Here is an 18,728-nt window from a genome sequence, read left to right on the forward strand (position 1 = left end):
AGAGTGATTATATGAAATATATACGTATCATGTATACAGCGGACCGTTTGCTTTATATTCAATTTTTACATATTATTTGCCAAAGTTTATTATCCCGTTTTCTGTAATGTCTATCAAGACGAAAAATTCGCAAGTGTTTAAACACTTTCATTGGCACAAGGCTTTCATAGAAGCAACGATAAAGTTTGCGCCAATGACGAAACGTAATTACGCAGAATTCTAACGAAGCTACCGGCGATGCTCTGAGTGAATAAGAAGGGAAGCAACGCTTTTAAGGCTATAATGAAAACTGCTATAAACCGTAGACTCCTCCATACTGTTGCTTGACCTTCGATTTTGTCTTAAACGTCCCTCTACCTTCTTCCCTTATTATTCTTGATTTAATTCGTAGTCGCGTTAAATCAACTTGGATATTAATATATAATAGTAAGCTTATATATTTTAAATTATGAGTATTTTAATGAGTATTTCATCAAAATAAGAAAAGATACCGCGTGGTTCGCTAAGAAATTCCTGCATTGTACTAAAGGAGCTTGGAAGAAGTGCAAGGATCTGAGAAACAAATTACGTGCAAATTATTTATTCGTCAGAGCGGTAGAGAGTCGGTCCTGAATTGAATAATTCGTGTCAAGTGCTTTTCGAGACGTTAAAATTCTAAATGCGCCGTGCGCAATAAATCCAACGTGTCAATAATTAAATTCAGCTACGAGAATTCCCAACGAAATTGCTGGACATTTTGAGAGTTGCGAAAGGGTTTGCATATCGCGCCGAACGACCAACTTTGCATGGACTTTAGCGGACTTTAGACTTGCCTTATCCATTCGTATTTGCGGAGGAGCAGAGTTTGCTCACAATACGCGGCCATACAGCCGTAATTTTGCGTAGCTAAGAATGATCTAATAGCTTCGTGAAAGTATTGTAATTCACGGCGATAATTGCTTTCTGCAGCCCGTAAAATTTTGTCACTGATAGCGGCAAGTCGAAAGTATTTTCCGTCTAATAACATACAAAGAAGAGGACGGAAGAGTATAATTCGCGCTTTTAATTGAAATGGAGTTATTGATAGAAGATAGTAATATTTTAAAAAATTTAAATATTTCTATAAGATTATTACTTTTAACGATTTATTTCTACGTGTGGTACATTAACTATAAATTACCACAATATAATTAATTATCATATACAGATAAATAAACAATTTATAATTTAATATAATTAATAAAATATTACAATAATTTCGATAATAACAAAAATTATTCTCAGTAATAATGGGTTGTATTATTAATTATCTGAAGTGTCATTAATCATTACTGACACACTGATACCGCCAATATTCAGAAACTCTAGAAATTCTGGTCATTAGGCTTATCCATAGAAAGGGTGAGATATTCCACTTAAACCAAGTATTCTGAGTGGCGGGCTGGTCTAGTTACACGCGCATCGAACGCAGCGTTCGCGGTATAGCGTTCCCGAGAGATCCTGCACCATCCAGACGGTGCAAGACATGTTACTTACGAAGAGTGACCTGGAAATTCCTCAGCAAAACGACTGATGCACGACCGTTAGGGAGTTTCTCATTCCAATCGGGAGTTTTCCTCGCCATAAGCGGCGGGAGGGAAAGAGCATGCGTTGCAGCAGCCGGAGGGGACGCAAAAATGGTCCAACACCTCTTGGAATCCGGTCGAGTCTTTCCAGAGAGAGATAGAGAAATACCAATAGTCACGCTGCACTTACTTTGACAAAGCTCTTTTTCGTCGAGTTCAGCGCGCCTTTTTTCCATCACGCCACGTATTTGCGAGTAATCCGAGAAATTGGCACTGTGAACAGCGACGGCGCGTTTTTACTTGTGTCAAGAACCCCTGGGGGAACATGAGATGCTCCGTAGTAGCAGAATAAGCACTTTATTTTGTTTAGAAAGACCGCATAGTACATTTTCTTTAAAACGAATATGTTATGCAGAAAATGGTGTGAGAAAATAGTATTGATGAAATATTTCAATTAATAAATAACATTAGGAGTTACTGTTCGCATATATTTTAAATAGAGTTTAAAAAATAACATAAAGTACATACGTGATATTAGATTTTACAATATTTATAGCGAAAGTTACAATAATCACAATTGTGGAATTCTTTTTTACGGTGCTTTAAATTTATTTAGAGCTACACATATACACTTGACAATTCGCGTTTGTCGCTAAAAGCGCCCGATGTAAAATTTTTAAGTTTCTAAATAATTAAGTTTGAAAGATATCGTTTTCAAACTTTGCGTATAATTATATTCCATAACGGAGCAAATAATATTCCCGGAGAAAATTGTATCGAGCGTGCCAGATCGTCCGCTGCTGTCGGTCGGAAATGCATCTATGATCCTTTGGCATTATCAGCGAAACAAAGTACCGGATAACCGCGTTACGAGTCAATCTCTCCGTCAGGGGTAAGCTAGTCCTCGGAGGCTTTTTGATGGAAACAGTTCTTATTTCGGTCGCGGAAATTCGAATCTGTTCCATTTGCGTGACTTTTAACTTTGCTCCAAGGAAAAGATGTCTAGTGATAAATTCGTATCTAAAATAAATATCTATTATAATAATTCCTAATGATCTTATGAATTGATAATTGTTATTCAAATTTATTTTAATTCTATGCTTCTCATTTGCATAGATTTGCATAATAATTCTCGCCCCGAGTGAAATTGAAATGGCCAGATAAAGAAATAGCCTATGTTCTTTATAACAATAAGTTTTTCACTCGGTGCGCGCGCACGTCTCGCATCTTTAAATTTGCATAAATTTAGGCGTTTGTTCCGCAATACATCTTGAGATAAATCTCTTTTCGATGTGTCTTCGACAGGAAATTACATTTACGCCAGTATCTGGACGATTTAGTATTACAAGAAGAAAGTGATCGGTGATGCGAATATTTGTTTGCACTGTAGTCGACGTTGCGCTATTTATAGGTACACGTTCTCTGAGTGGTGTAAGTAGGAACCACGTACCTTTCCTATTCAAAATTTTAGACAGCTCGTGTGATTAATCGAGCTCCTTCGCGGAGCACCACATGGGAAATGTTGCATGTGATCTAATCGATTGGAAGATGACAACGTCGGATTTCACATCATGTATCGGTGATTTATTAAGCCACGGATAGTAATTACCAGACTGTGTGTTTGATCGTAACATAATCGTTTAAGTCAGGATTGTGCTATGGTATAAACGACGGGGGGAAGGTTGAAAAATTGGAACATGATAAATCAATTAGACTTCACACGGAAGAAATCAATGGTCGGATAAGTTAGACAAATTTTGAATTATGCAGTCTCGTTGCATTTCTACAATTACAAATTTAACAGTGAATATCTCACCGTGTTGCGATTCCTCCTCATCGCAACATTGGTTCAAAATATGTACATTTAGATTGTCACATTTAAATGACTAGAATAATAGATGGGACATTTATTTAGATTCTGGATTAATTTAGCGCTCTGAAATTATAATATTTAACAAACTGGAGGAAAGGGCCAATGTGAGCCGAAGCGCCAGAAGGAAGAGGCGTTACCACTTTTTGTTAATAAAACACTTTATTATCAAAAGAAATATTCTAGACGTTTCGATTCACATCTTCTTTAATTCTACACTGATTGTGAGACAAATTTTCACCGGATAAACCAATTGCATAGCGTTTCCGATGGTTAATTTTTCCGATTACGTTTTCCGATTAAATTATGAATGCATTCGATGAAATGCAGTTACCGATGAAACTTGATTGAAAAAGCGATCACATTTCTTATCGGATATACAATTTAATCTATATCCGTTTGTTATTATGTAATTGGATTGTCCGATTATATTAAATCAGACATTTTTCTCAGTGTAACGAGATGTAACGTACACAATTAGTTGACTTAAAAATTGCACGATATTCCACGTAATATAACACAAGGGATTGCAAAGGGGTTGTGCAGTATTGAATTTACTAGATACTTAGGAACGCTGTCACGCGCCGTGCGAGCTTTGAAGAACCTTCGACACTGCCGCGAAATCTTTTAATGAGCTTACCAAAGCCTAGAAGCCTTATATCGGCACGTCTCGCGGCAAAGTAAACGTGGAAAACGGCAAACCGTCGGTGCCAGTTGTTACATGCGTCACGTCGCCGGGATTTCACGCTCCGTAAAAGGCCGTAAAAAACGCAGACTACTTTGAATTCGTACGCACGTTTACGGTCGTTGAGAAAGATTCGACTCGTGTACCATGGTGAGTTCGCCGATAATAGCACAATTGACGACACAAGTGAACGAAAAGAACTATATTTTATTATTTCCCCAAATATGATTTATTCCGCCCAGAAATAAGCTATAATTCTTTTTCATTATATTCTGTTATACCTATTAGCTTAAATTGTAAGATCAGATCGCTTTTACTTACTGCGTAAGTCGACAAAAGTCGAGTAATATCCCCTAAACTCGTCCCTTTAATTATAACTGGTCAAATATTTGGCAACGTCGGTGAAACTACACGTAATAACGACGTTCGAGCATCACGTTCGACGATGATAGTCAAAATTTACCAACTACGGCTTGTGGTGCGTGAGAGCAGCGGAGGAGAGATTAAACTTCCGCGTACAATAGGGCGGTTCGACTTACGATGAAGGGATGCACCGAGAATGAGGGCTCGCCGGACATATCACCTTCCATAGAAATGATCGCGCGCGCGCGCCCCGGGCTGTCCTTTGCCGATAACTGGCGTCGTCGTTGTAATTTCCTCGTTCGCTGACCGCAAGCTCTGTCGCGCGAATCTGCACGTTTCGTTGCGCGCAGCCGTGTTTCATGCCACTTTATTGCGTACGATTGCTTCGCTGGTGACTGGTTCCGAACACGAATTTAGACCTAGGGATTCGAGGGAGTTTTATTTCGTCCTTGTCGATACCGATGACGTGTTATCAACTACCAGTTCTCATTTACGTGCGCATCGTTTTCGATAACGGACAAAGCCGGCCGGTTGCGCGTTCGAATAGGAATAACGACCGAGCCAACTTTTCTAACTAAGCGTTCGACGGGCGACTTCCGAAGTGGAGCATCGGGGACAACGCTGTACTGATACCTCGTAGCTACTGCTCCTAGTGACCAACTTTCCGTTCGTGACGTAACATACTGAATCCATTTAATTATAGGACGAGCAATTATGCAACTAACGGCAATGGTCGACGTCTGATGGACCTAGATCGATTTTCGTTCGCCGTGTTCTCAATACTCTTCTGCCATTTTTTGCCTTCATATACAAATATTATTTCCAGATATATAGAGGAAAGTCCTCCATTGTGAGATGGGATTCTAATACGAGATAGCAGGTTTTCAACGTCCAAATTCAATCGCAAATCTTTTTATCGCAATGATCGCACGATCTAACAATCAATTCTCCACTAAACAGAATTCAATCCAATGCCGTTTCTAGCACAATAGTTTGCACCGATTTCGAGAATTTCGTATTATTTCACCATTCACAGCGCACGAACAACTTTTATCAGTCTTTTAGCTCCCGTGACGACGCGTGTCGGCACGTTTGTGAAACAAATCAGTCTTTCATCGATTTGTTTTGTTTCCATCGACACACCCTTTGCCAATCGTATAAGAGCGACGCGGAATATTTTCTATCAAATTCAATTACGATCATCCGTTGACCTTTGTAACCAACTTGAAATCTTCTGCCGCGCACCTGTTTCCATCAATGCTCGCTCGTGATCCCATCGTATCCCTATTATTCATCATTGAAGTGTGAACAATAGAGTCCAAATTTTGATAACTAGCCAGTCACTGGAAAGACTGGGCGACAGTCTCGAGATAGGGGGGGAGAGAGAGAGGGTGGGGGGGGGGGTGGAATGGAGCATTGTAGAGAGAACGATCTGCTCTGGCGAAGGCTGTTCTTTGTCGATAACGATTCCACTATTCCTCCTCCTTGCAATTTACTTGGTATAATACCGTGAACTTTGATCTGCCAAGATCCATATTCGTCTTCGTAATTTCATAGATCGCGAGGCTACAAGATGAGAAGTTGTTAAAGCTGTTTAATGCCATCGAGTAAATTAGTTTTTAGTTGCGTGTACGAATTGGTGCGCAGATATTATAAATTTCTACAGTTCCTCGGAATTCACTTTACAATAAGAGTCCCTGGATCACAATTTTACTCGTAATATAAACGCATGTAACAAATAGTTTTACTATATAGTATCCATAATTTTAGAATTGAAAGATTGGCATTTAGGAGGAGAAATTTCCGTTCATTTTGTACGTGACAATTTTTTATTTTTAAAATATTCAAGAAAAAAACAGAATTTTATCTATTGCGTGTCAACGTGAAATTGTCCTTACAAGTATGTTACTCGCACTTTCAGGTTATATAATTAATATTTATTATAGTTAATTATTGAAAGTTATACACCAACGTTGTAACAGTTATAGTTAATTATTATAGCCAACGATAATTTAAAAAAATGTTCTTTATGTTGAGAGAACGTACTAAGAATCACGAATATTTCTCATAATTTTAATTTCGTATATGCGACGGTTCAAGTACGTACGTAGACTCGATGCGTTGATCGCGGTCATCACACCCACTCTTAAAGTATGCGCATCTCTTGTACGCTCAGGAATGCCACGTGTAACTGCGCTCACGCACACGCATATCCCGGGACGGGAGTACACGCTTTTAATTTCATTTTCTCTCAGGTTCGCCGTTTATCGTAAATCGTCATGTGTTGAGACAATTTTCTTTGTATTCTCGATGAATCAGTTGATAGTCCAGATTACGTGAGTTGGTAATAGGAGAAGAAGCGAAGCAGGATAAAGAGTTCTCGTTTCTAAATCTTTGATTTGGTATGGATAGGATTAAAATTCTAAACGTGTCCTAACAATACTCGGTGACAATTCTTGACATCCCTCCGACGTTTTGATGAGTTTTCAAGATAGTATTCCATGTAGAGCTGTTGAATTTTTGTGAACATGATTTCTTTTCTTGATTTTATTAGTTAAATTTTGTTAGAACGATAATGTAAAAAGTCCTAGTGTCTATTATACAATTAATAATGATGATAAAGGCGTTCGGAGCATATGACGACAATGCGAGAATCGACATTGTGTTTATAAAGAGATGGAAAGAGACAGAACACGCGTGTTAAATTGTTTTTCAAAATAAATTTCCGAAACGTCTGACATCATATTAAACATATCGATATTTGTTTTGAAAAACAATTTAACACGCGTGTTCTGTCTCTTCCCATCTCTTTATAAACACAATATGCTCCTAACGTCTTTATCATAACTATTAATTTTATCTCAAAGGAGCTTATCGATTAATACACCTTTCTATTACACAACTTTGACATTTTCACAATAAACGCGTAGAACGGAAGATGTATACTTTTAAGATGTTTGGCATTAAAATCGATACTTGCAGATGATTGCTACGTAATCATGAGGAAACGAGGCAACGAGAATAAAGCTAGTAAGAGTTGTCAGAATGGAGGCAACGCATTGGAGAACTCGGATTCGGGAGGTCTGAGCGATGACGAGAACCAAGGCTTCGGAAATTGGCTTCGATCCAGCACCGGTATCGAAATGATGCGGCTCTTCGTGATCGCGAATTCGATTTTGGTCTTCGTGACTATGGGTTGGCCGAATATGAAAGAATCCTTCTACATCATCAAAAACTATCTCGCGGGAGAAGAGGATTAAATAATTAAATGATCCCCATCGAGATGATTGTTTAGAAGTAACGTTATAAATTTAGTTCGTTTTAAATAAGCATAGCACTATTATTCTCAATTATTACAGCTGTTAGATATATCTGTCAATGTTAGTTTTATCTTTCGTATCATCGATTAATCTCGAGCAATATCAATATCTTAAATTCGATGTTAATATAAAAATTAACACCAAATCAAATCGGCATTGGAACTGATAATAGATAAGTAGTAACGTTAGAAATAGAAATAGAACTTGTTATCGATTATATACTATCTGTTGTTTTAGCATAAGTTTAAAAAAATATTCAATTCACTTGGATAGTAAGTGCGTTTTAAGATCAATAAGAGGTGGATAGATATTTAAATCTAGATAGATCTACGAAGGTAAACGAGAAGTAATCGTCTACTTTCAAAAGATTTAGTATTTTTGCAAATGCCACGAAATTGGTAAACAGAACTGTGACAGAACTTCCTTTTTGTGCGGCGTTTGAAAGTCAAATGTGCAGATCGTTTGTATAAGATAAAACTCTTCTCTATATTTTTCTTGCTAAAAGTTCCTCAACTCGAAGGAATAAACTTCCATAGATTTATAGATCGTATAACTTTTAACAGAACGTATAAGTCAGTTATTAAACCGGACTTTAATATTAAAATTAAGTTTTGATGATAATTTATAGTAGCATTCATTATTTTGACAAAATTTTCAAGATATTTATTCATAGCATCCGTAAATTTAGTTATAACCTAAAAACACTTTTATAACATCAATATTTGGCAACATTAAATTAGAAAGGTGCAAATTGGAAATTTGCACATTCCTTCCTCATTATCTGGGCAAGTTTTTCTTTCAATTTTGGCTTCCTCATAGAGAAAGCTTTGTAAGCTAAGATGCAAATTGAAAATTGCTTTCGCAGAATTTTAATTCGCGCATTTTGTGAGGAAGCAAAAATGTACAATTTTTTATAAAAAAAAATTAGAAAGTGTAAATATAAATTAATAAGAGTCAAAAGTATTTTGATATTGAACAAAGTTTTAAATGAATAAATATTATCAGCCAAGTAAATTGTGAGAACTTGAGAATATAAGATCTTGAAATTTTACGTTAAATTTACTCTTAAAACTAATATATGTGTCTCATCAACAATAATATAAGACTGATAGTTGCGTTTACGTTCTCACACACAACTTTAACTTATCTGTGTGCTGAAGAAACTCAAAATATTTATAAGCGCTGCGGCACATCTCAAGAAGAGAGAGTAGTCTTCTCTGAACGTATAACATCAGTTATTAGCCGAAGTTGTAAGTGCGCTACGTTAGGGTATATTTTGACTGCAATAGTGCATAGAGAATGTTGTAATATCGCATCGCAATAATCAACAAAGGCCTAGTCATGTTGGCGTTCATCATTCGCGGAGTGTTTCTGATCAGCGTACTGGGCTGGTACAGCGCCACCGTCTGGAAGGTAATCGACGGTTACTTCCAAGACCAGTTCCGCGCTTACTTGCAGGAAGAGTATCGCAAGCATCCGCGAATCAAGGCCAACGTCGAGAGCGCCGGGGCTGTCGATAAGGGGCCTGCTTCGAGCGCGTTGCCAGCCGAGTCGAGTTTGAGCAAGTCCGGCATCGCGGAGACCTACGGTTCCAACGTGGTGAGCCCGGCCGACATCGCAGACGCCTGTCCGTGTGCAATCGCTCCGAGCGGGAGGCCGGAGGAAGCGGTGGCAGGTGGCACCAGCGAAATCGCGGTCGCCGTAGGCGCCGGTGCCACTGATAAAAATACACTCGCAGCGAACGCGGTCCGATCGGCGCAGGAAAGTAGGGAACCGTCGAGCGGGGACACGCGCGATAAAGAACAGCGACCGGGTGCCATCAATCAGGACGGCGACCGCGAAGAGGATACGATCGAGGGGAGCGCACTTCCGCCCCCCGCGTCCGCGCGTCGTGCCGAGAAACCGCGACGTCGCCTCGGCGAGAAGAGACCATTGCGTGCCTCGAAAGAGGTCTCGAGGGAGATATCGCGGGAAAAGCCGAGGAGTCCAAGAGTGAGCACGCTCGTTCTGACCGACGCCGATTTTGCCGCCCCGAGGACCAGCGACGTCGAAGACGACGATTTCGCAGAGTTCGAGGAGGAGGAGAAGAACCGAAGGGTCCGTAAAAAAGGGATTCTCGTGTCGGAGCTGCCATTCAAGCCCAGGGCGGATATCGGCTGCCTGGATAGGGTCACCGCGGAAGAATTTTGTCCTCTGACCTTGGAGGACGAGACTTCCTGCGGGGAAACCACCACGTGGCCGTGACTGCGCTTGACGAGCGCCGTCCCGGTGAAGTTGCAAGTATTAGATCGCACGGAAAAAGTCATGCATCAACAGCGGGGCATCGAAGGGCTTAGGAACATGCTGAGAAAGCTGAGGCAGAGGACTGCCACTGTTATCAGAATAAATCTGTTCAATTAGTCTCGCGTCTTTATTAAGGACGATGATGATGGATGTTGGGCGAGGATGTTTTACATCTTGTCACGTTTTTATTGGTGTATTGCAGTTTATTCAGTTCACAAGTTGAGTAGGGTGAAATAAGGTTGTGGCGGATAATCGTAGTTTTAATCTAAAACAATGTGTCACTACCTTTCTATTAGGCAGAATTAAATCTTGATTCGATATAACTAATATTTTTGCGTCAACATTTCTTCCGAGATATGAAACTATACATATTCAGCATAAACTTCTCTAATGGTTTCTCGCTATGCGTTTTATGGTACAATAAATTTTATATCTATTTATTTTACGAACTCGGCGATTGGTTGAGGCGATAATTATGACATTAGCTGGAACAAATTTTCGCTGCTTAAGGATATTTCGAATCCAGGACAAATATAAGTGACTCCGTGAATCGAATAGGATCGTTAAATAAGGCAACGTTGTCCTTTGACCTTGCGAAAAGAGGTTCTACGAGGAGAAACTAGCGAGTGGCCGTGAGAAGTCAGAGAAATCGCGATGTACAGTGCCGTATCGGAAACGCTTCAGCGGAAAAATCGGGAACGTACGTTAAAACGCACGATTTCGTCTACACGTATACCTCATTGTGCACGCTGAAGGATAAAATTAAAAATTGATACGCAATAATGGACAGCGTTTGTCGCGTTATGTAAAGATGACAAATGTCGACGAGTAATCGTTGAATAACACGCGTGGGAGATGCACGTTTTGCAAATGTAATTTCAAGGAAAATCGAGTAAGGTCGGAGCGTTTTAAGCGCTCCTCTTAAACAGATATTACAGTATTTTATTTATTAACTAATAAAACTGCGAGCGGCTAAGAGCAGAGCAATCACGTTCCGCCTCTGTTCATTGCGCTCGAGAGTAAAACCAAGTAATAAGTGGAATAAATAATAATCGCACACTCTTTTTCCGAATTGCGTACGTCGCGAGTAAACAAGAAAAATCCATTTTTTAATAATGCGTTTAAATAATAGCGTTTGCATTATATTACGTTTCTTTATTATTATTCAGTGCTGCCGTTGGAATTAATTCGTCAACGAATATATCGTTCATGCAAATCAGCGTGTTTTGTTTCACGCAGTTAAACGCAAATGTAAAATGAAGTAAGAAAATTTATTCACTGTTTTTAAATCATAAGAACAGTTGTCGAAGGCAACTAAATAATTCTTATATTCTAATTTATGCAAGTGTTATATGTGTTTTTAAGTGTGCATTTTTATTACTGATATCATTCCGGAATATAAATTTTAGTTTCTTATTATATAAATACGATATAAATCAAATTAACCAACTTTTTACACTATCGTTTCCTTCGACTTGAATTAAAATCTTTTTTTACAGAATAGAACTACGTTAATAATATTAATAATGATTAAATCAGAAGTGCAAAATTATAAATAATTTTATCATAGCGGCAAAACATACAGTTAGATTAGCAAGGTATAATTACAGTAGCAATTATGATAATCGCGCAATTTAAAGCAATAAATCGTATTATTTTGAATGCTCGTAGCATTCATTTCCCCGCCGCATTGACCATGTAATGATGTCGCGTTAGATTGTCGGTTTAAATTTGCACGCATGTTAAAGCGCCCGGTATTGATGCTTTTTGTTACTTCGAACAGCCTCGGTAATTGACTGAGTAAATCGGAGCAATTTACATTCGCTAAATGCGCGCCGGTATCGATTGCATTCAAAAGCGATGACGTCTGTGAATGTACGCTGAAGAATACTAACAGTGCTATCGAAGTGCGAATAACAATAATACAGATTGGTAGCTCGCCGTAACGTCAATCTCATTTGTCCTTCGCAACTTGAATAACTAAATATTTCTGAATCATTAGCAGACGACAAAACGGCAGTTGACACAAACTGTGATTGCAGTGACTATAATAACAAAATTGATTTGCAAGTTTTTTACGTAACGACGCACCCATAGAAAGGATTTCTGTTACTGAGACAAAAATATTCTTGGCGCATTTGTATTTCTCACAACCTCATTTAGCACAAAAATAAGACAATATCAAAATAAAATCAATAATTCTTATTCCCGTCTATTGAATTAAGAAAGATTTACTTATTATATTGAGACAAGAGTAACTTGTCGTTGTTCTTGTGTTTAGAATAAATTTTCCTTCCATCTTACAACGCACGAAGTTGGCAACACGATATTCGACAAAAGACGATTCTAGATTTTAGAATTTTTCATTTATGATTAAAATGTTCCTTTTCTCTATAATAAATACGATTGGCGCTATATCGATCCTATTTTATGATACATTGAAGTGTAATAGCATTGGATCCGGAAATTTTTTCTGTGGGTGCACGAATGTTCGGCAATGAGAATATTTTGTTAGCATTTTGTTAAGGCCTTGCGAAGAAGAACCACTGCGTATTTACTTTCAATTATTTATAATGTTCGGATGCTCGTGTCTAACGTAGACAATGATTGTGCTCGTGAATACATACGACACCGCATTACGTCTTTGAATTATTCAGTGTAACAAGAGTATACATGAGAAACGTGTCCCACATCCACGTCAAATACAATGCACATACGGTAGCGTAGAAAAGAAATTCCGAGCGGAAAACCGCTGACCAAAATCATGTACACCAATGCCCACCGGGCGTTACTTTATCTTATTATCTTGTTTTATCTTATCTTGTTTTATCTTATTTTATCTTTATCATGCCCGAGCAAGGCCTAATGTCCAAAAGAATGTCTAGTAATGCCCAGTAATGCCGCAAATCTGTACACCACAATGCCCACAGCGGTTTCCGCCTCGAGAAATTCTAAATATGGAATTTATAAACGCCTTTGAATATTTCATTCTACATGAATGAAGTAGCGAGCTGGCACGAATCGAAATATCCTAGATTCTTGAATTCGCAAGAGAAACGTGTGCGTAAATTCTGCTCTTACAGAAAAGTTGCAGGTCGAGTGGCTAAAAGCCACGCCACACGATAACTAATCAACTTGCAACATTTCTATAAGAGCAGAACGTGCGCATACGTTTCTCTTGCGAATTCTGCTCTAACAGAAAAGTTGCAAGTCAAGTAGCTAAAAGCGATAACCATTCAACGTTTCTTTACCGAATAAATTCAAGAATCAAGCTCCTGATGCATGAAATACTATTTTTTCTAGGAATGTTAGCTCGAGCCTTAACTGCTTCTCTTGCCGTAATTGTGTAATTCTTCGGTTGCGCAACGAAGTGCGCGCTTAATTCCAGATTCAATTTTCATTTACGTGATGAAAGACTGCGCGCGTTCTAATCCGAGCCGAGATATGCGGGTCGATGATCGAAGTCGTACCACGCCGGAGCGGCGAATATCGACAGATTCCTTATCCGGGCACATGTCACGGACGGAAAGACGCCGATCGCGAAGAAGCCCGCGTAACATCGCCTTCGCGTTTATTATTTACGATTAATCGATCGCAATTGACGCATTGAAATTTTCGCGACAGAGTGCGGAGCGCAACTTATACAATCTGCACAGTGGTTATAGGCGAACCGCACCCACAGAAAAAATTTCCGGATCCAATGCTATTAAATGAAAGATTGTAAAATCTAGAATAAAATGATAGTATGTATCGTCTTTTGTCGAATATCGCGGTGCCAACTTCGTGCGTTGCAAGATGGGGGGAAACACTTATTCTATAATAAACGCAAGAATATATAAACTTGCATTTATATTACATAAGTTAGTCTTGTCTCAATATAGCAAGTCAATCTTTTTTTAATTCGATAGAGGAGACTAAGAATTATGGATTTTATTTTGATATTGTCTTATTTTTTATACTAAATGAGGTTGCGAGAAATATAAATGCGAAAGAATACTTTTTGTCTCGGTAATAGAAATTTTTCTGAGGGTGCGAACTCGCAAAAATAGCGTACGGGATTTCGGCGGTCAATGAAATCGTCTGCCGGGTAACGTTTTATAAAGGCACATCACAGAAAAGATGTCTTTTTGCGCTCCGTAACGACGCGGCATTTCCTCGCGCGGACAAAAATGATGCCGAGAGGAGGAGCCGTCGCGGACGCGGACGCGAACGGGGTAATTTCCTATGTAATTGAGAAAATACACCGGCAATGGCCTCATTACGGTAGCCGTCGATTTCTCGTAACGACTTTCCGCGCGCGCGCGCGCGCGCCCTGATTTGGCGCAACGCCTTTTTTTTCCTCCGCTCCTCTCTCGCTTCGTAAGAATTATAATGCGGACGATAGCACGGCGCGCAGATATCGCGATCCACTTCCGGAGAACGCTGGCGAGAAAGGTGCGGACGAGTCGGGTTTTATTAATCGCGTGACTTAGGTATGAAGTATACGTTACACTTGCCTTCAGGCTAATGATCGATGATAACACTGATAACTCTCATCGCTCTCGTGATATCAAAAATAGTGCTATCTCACTACCTGCACGGACAGAATTTTCTCTTAAAATTTATTCTGAAAATTATGTAATCGTGAGACAACACGGCATTTCGAAGAATTTTTCGCGCAATCGTGGGACCACGTGGTATTTTGAAGAACTTTATGAGAGCTTTTTGCAATTTTATCGTACGTTTTATGATGCTAGTAAAATTTCAGAAAACTCAAAGTTCTGCAAAATACCACGTGGTATCACGATTGCACTAAAAGTTGTTCGAAGTGCCATGTCGTCCCACGAGTACGTGATTTTCAGGATAAGAGAAAATTCTCCCCGTGCACGACTGCGCTATTTTCGGGGTAAATTTCAAGAAAAAGATTCTCTCCGTGTTTCGTTTAAATATACTGGTACGCGAAACGCGTGCGTCTAATGCCTACGTTCTGATATTCACTGCCAGTACTGAAAATCCACAGTTTACGTTACGTACGCTATAGATTTTCATTACTGGGCGGTGAATATCGGAATACAGCCTATTATAGATTCCAGAAATTCGGATTGCAATTTCCGTCTGATCGCTTTCGAAAGATACAGCTTTTCAGAAGTTTTCTCGCGATCTAGGAATGGAATTTATCTAGAGACCTAAATCTCTTACTTCTCATAAATAAAGAAATTTTATTTTATTGATGTGTCAGCGTGAGAAAGCGCGTTTCTCTTGAAAATGACGTGCATGCGGAGGATAATTCTAATGTGTCACGTTGCAAGACGCGCGATTTCCTCCGAAACAATTACGCATAACAAACGCCTCGAAGAGCTCCGACGCCGTGACCCTACTTTCTCAGTTTCGGCGGGAGGAAAGTAGTCCGGAATTCTTAATCTTCTCGCCGGTTTCAAGCTTCGCGGCGGCTGGCGATGAGGATGCGGCATTTTGGAGCAATTAGGAGAGACTCGCGAATGAACCGTGAGGCGCGAATTGAATAGGCATCGGAGAAAATTTAGTTTCACTTTTGCGCCGCCGTGTCCTTCCTCCCCTTCCTCCTCGCGTACCGCGCGTCCTGCTCCATAATGGATTTCCTAATGAAGATTATCAGTTGCATTGGGTTGCAGCCGCCAGCGTGGTTAATTGGATCTCGCGGTGGTATCACGTGCGAGCGATTTGGGGTGTGACGTGATTTACACCTGCGAATAACGCTAACTCGTGAGCGCGTTTCACTCCGCTCGATGCCGTCGATTAAAACTATGCGGAATTAATTTACGTGACAAGCGCGCAGTCTGTGCACGTGCAAGGTCGCGTCTTCTGACATTTTCGTAACCGATAAATACGTGTATACATATATACCGGGAGCGATAGCTGCGGCGCTTGTTTTTTAAACCGTTCACACATCGGTGTTATATAATTTGCTGTGCAACGCGTAATTTCGACGTAAACACGATGGCGATCTTTTCATTTAATTTCCGCGACGTTGTCCAGGATATAAAATGCCGCAATTACGTAATTCACGTAATCAATTGCTTGTAATTTTTACAAACGTATAATTTAAATTATACACAGATGGAGGGCTCGGTGTTGCCGAAACGCGTCCATGAAATCTTTATGTCAAATTGTCTTGTAAACAATTTGTTTAATTATTAAAATTGTTTAATCACGATAAGTCAAAGTAAATAAGATGAGTGCTCGCTAAAACAATATATTTAACTTGGAATAAAAAAGGGAATCGCACATTTAAATTGGAAAAATACAAGAGGCGAACGTTTCGAACCCTTTTGGGTTCGTCTTCAGCGCAAGTGCTAAAAAGATCTGGTAAGAGATAATAAATGTCATTATGAGTGAAGATAAAAAGTTAAACTAATCAGAAATTCTTCAGGGTCGCCAGCAAAAATTAAAAACATATAATTTGGTTGACCATATCTGGCAATTTTAATGATTTCGTATCGCTACGTTTCGACCATGGGTTTTGGTCCTTTTCAAGCGAGTGTAACTGTGTTAATCGTGACCAGTGATGTTTTGTCAGTCAAGATAAGTTCACGTAATATTTTAGGATTATAATGACCATCCTCACAACACCACTAAATACACGTGATCCTATGCACGATTAACACAGTTACACTTGCTTGAAAAGGACCAAAACCCATGGTCGAAACGTAGCGATACGAAATCATTAAAATTGCCAGATATGGTCAACCAAATTATATATAAAAAGTTAAAATACATAAAAACGAATTGAAGTCATACATTGAAAAACGGAGATTAGTTTGACTAATAAATTATCCAATACGGAGAGTTGTGAGATTGAAATTAACGATGTAAAGTGGCGGCATTAAAATTGGAATTTGTTAACGAACACCCGACTCTTGTGTGCTCGTAAGGCACTGTGGCCGTTGGCCCCACGTTTGTTCGTACAAAATACGAGCGGCTCGACTTATTTTAAATTATACGCGCTATGGAAACCTGGACACTTCAAAAGTCGAATCGACATTGCTGATTTTTTACACCGTTATTGCGACAAATATTACCACACGCCTGAGTGGTCGAATTGGTGAGACGCCCGCCTGGAGTGTAGGGGGAGGTCCAGGTTCAAATCCTGGCTGAGGTAATATTTTTCGCAATAAATTTTCTGTACCCGGCAAGACCGGCTAAGGCAAAAATAACTAAAATTACAATTTTGCTGTATAAATAGTAGGGGCACCTACATTGTTTTGTGTTGCGACATTCACTAAGTTTGCTGCACAAAACGCATATAGTTGTCTCCACTACTTATCACACCAATGTGGGTATGACAACCACAGATATAGCTGTCCCAAATATTACTATTTATTGGGGTTGTGCCAACCCTAATTAAACATGTGGTAACCATATCGGTCTCTCCGTGTATTATTAAAAATGCCAGATATAGTCAAGAGAACACTGACGTTGTTAATTACTGCTGGCGACATTGAAGAATATTCTTATTAGTTGACTACTGATTTTATTACAACAGAATGATACTCGTATCGTTTCTAAGACAGTTTTACATTTTTTCAGTGTCCTAGAATAAAGTTGATTTCTTTTTCCGTTAGAGGTGTATCGTCATATCAGGTAGCAAAAGTATTGTTAGAAGTATTATTTAGGTCGTAACTCTTTTTATGAAGAAAACCTGACCCACGCCGGATGCGCAGTGACACGACTTTCTAAACGTTTATGTTCAAATCGAATAACGACGGCGGTGGTGTCTTCTTGAGGCACGTACGCGCCCGAAACGTGACGGTCAACAATCGAATCGCAGACGACAGGTAAAGATTATTACATCGCAAGATCGTGTCAGGCTCTTAGCAGGGCTCCGCTCGAACAAGTTTAAGCTTCTCGGAATCAAAACGTCGCGCGCGAGCGTCGACCGAAACGTCGTAGCACGACGTGCGGGAGAAGCATCGTAATACGACACGCGCCGGAAGGACACGTGTTCATTTTCTTCCGCGATTTGTGTCGAGCACGAAACACCAGTAGTTACTCCTGCGCTGAATCGCAGTCGGTAGGTAGGTAAGTGAATGACCTTAATGCACAACGGTATTTGCGCGTGATTTTCAAAGCACGTACGACAACGGCACGTACGTGCGACGCGCGTAAAGGTGCCGCGCCGAAACTGCTCCGGTTTCCTCGCCCGGATCCGTCACGGATTTAGGTGGTTCGCTATTGTATAAGCGAAACAAGCTTTTTGCGAGCTACACCACGGCAGAAAGTCGCGGAAAAGGGATATTTAATATAATTTTTTCAGGGTTGGGAAAGTTACTTTATAAAAGTATCTAGTTATAGGTACAGTAAATAATATATAAACGTGAACGTTTCGAGCCCTTTTTTTAGGTCATCTTCAGCGCAATGAGAATTTTAACCCGAGTCGAAATTTGGGCCCTATACAGGGTGAGTCTTTCTATATCCGACAAAATTTTTGAGAAGGTAGAACGGATCGAGATGAACGGAAAAGTCCTGTACCATTTTGCAATTTTCGTAATAGTTAACGAGTAATTAATTATTAAAAATCGTTGTCTTAGGCCGGCCTACCGCCCAATTCGAGCGCGTGGCGAGATGTGCGCATAGCAATATCGATCGCCGGGCGATCACATCTTGCCACGCGCTCGAATTGGGCGGTAGGCCGGTCTAAGACAACG

At 39.7% G+C, this 18,728-nt stretch overlaps 3 protein-coding genes across 4 annotated transcripts in view; 2 read left to right on the forward strand and 1 right to left on the reverse strand.

Moving 5' to 3' along the window:
- Positions 1-18,728, reverse strand: part of LOC105568450 — a 90,469-nt gene that overhangs the window by 67,381 nt on the left and 4,360 nt on the right. The gene's annotated exons all lie outside the window — the stretch shown is intronic.
- Positions 4,116-8,332, forward strand: LOC105568449. Its single transcript, XM_012024145.1, has 2 exons — positions 4,116-4,249; positions 7,445-8,332. The coding sequence occupies exon 2, from the start codon at positions 7,462-7,464 to the stop codon at positions 7,720-7,722; it is 261 nt and encodes an 86-aa protein (XP_011879535.1). The 5' UTR covers positions 4,116-4,249; positions 7,445-7,461; the 3' UTR covers positions 7,723-8,332.
- On the forward strand, positions 8,667-10,392 carry LOC105568448. The gene has a single exon (XM_012024144.1). The coding sequence runs from the start codon at positions 9,124-9,126 to the stop codon at positions 10,024-10,026; it is 903 nt and encodes a 300-aa protein (XP_011879534.1). The 5' UTR covers positions 8,667-9,123; the 3' UTR covers positions 10,027-10,392.

Source organism: Vollenhovia emeryi, unplaced genomic scaffold (assembly GCF_000949405.1).
Source record: "Vollenhovia emeryi isolate VEMERY1.0 unplaced genomic scaffold, V.emery_V1.0 DF939129.1, whole genome shotgun sequence".
In the NCBI taxonomy this organism is placed as follows: domain Eukaryota; kingdom Metazoa; phylum Arthropoda; class Insecta; order Hymenoptera; family Formicidae; genus Vollenhovia; species Vollenhovia emeryi.

Coding starts and splice junctions, on each gene's coding strand:
- LOC105568449 (XM_012024145.1), top strand. CDS start 7,462: ATGAGGAAACGAGGCAACGAGAATAAAGCTAGTAAGAGTTGTCAGAAT.
- LOC105568448 (XM_012024144.1), top strand. CDS start 9,124: ATGTTGGCGTTCATCATTCGCGGAGTGTTTCTGATCAGCGTACTGGGC.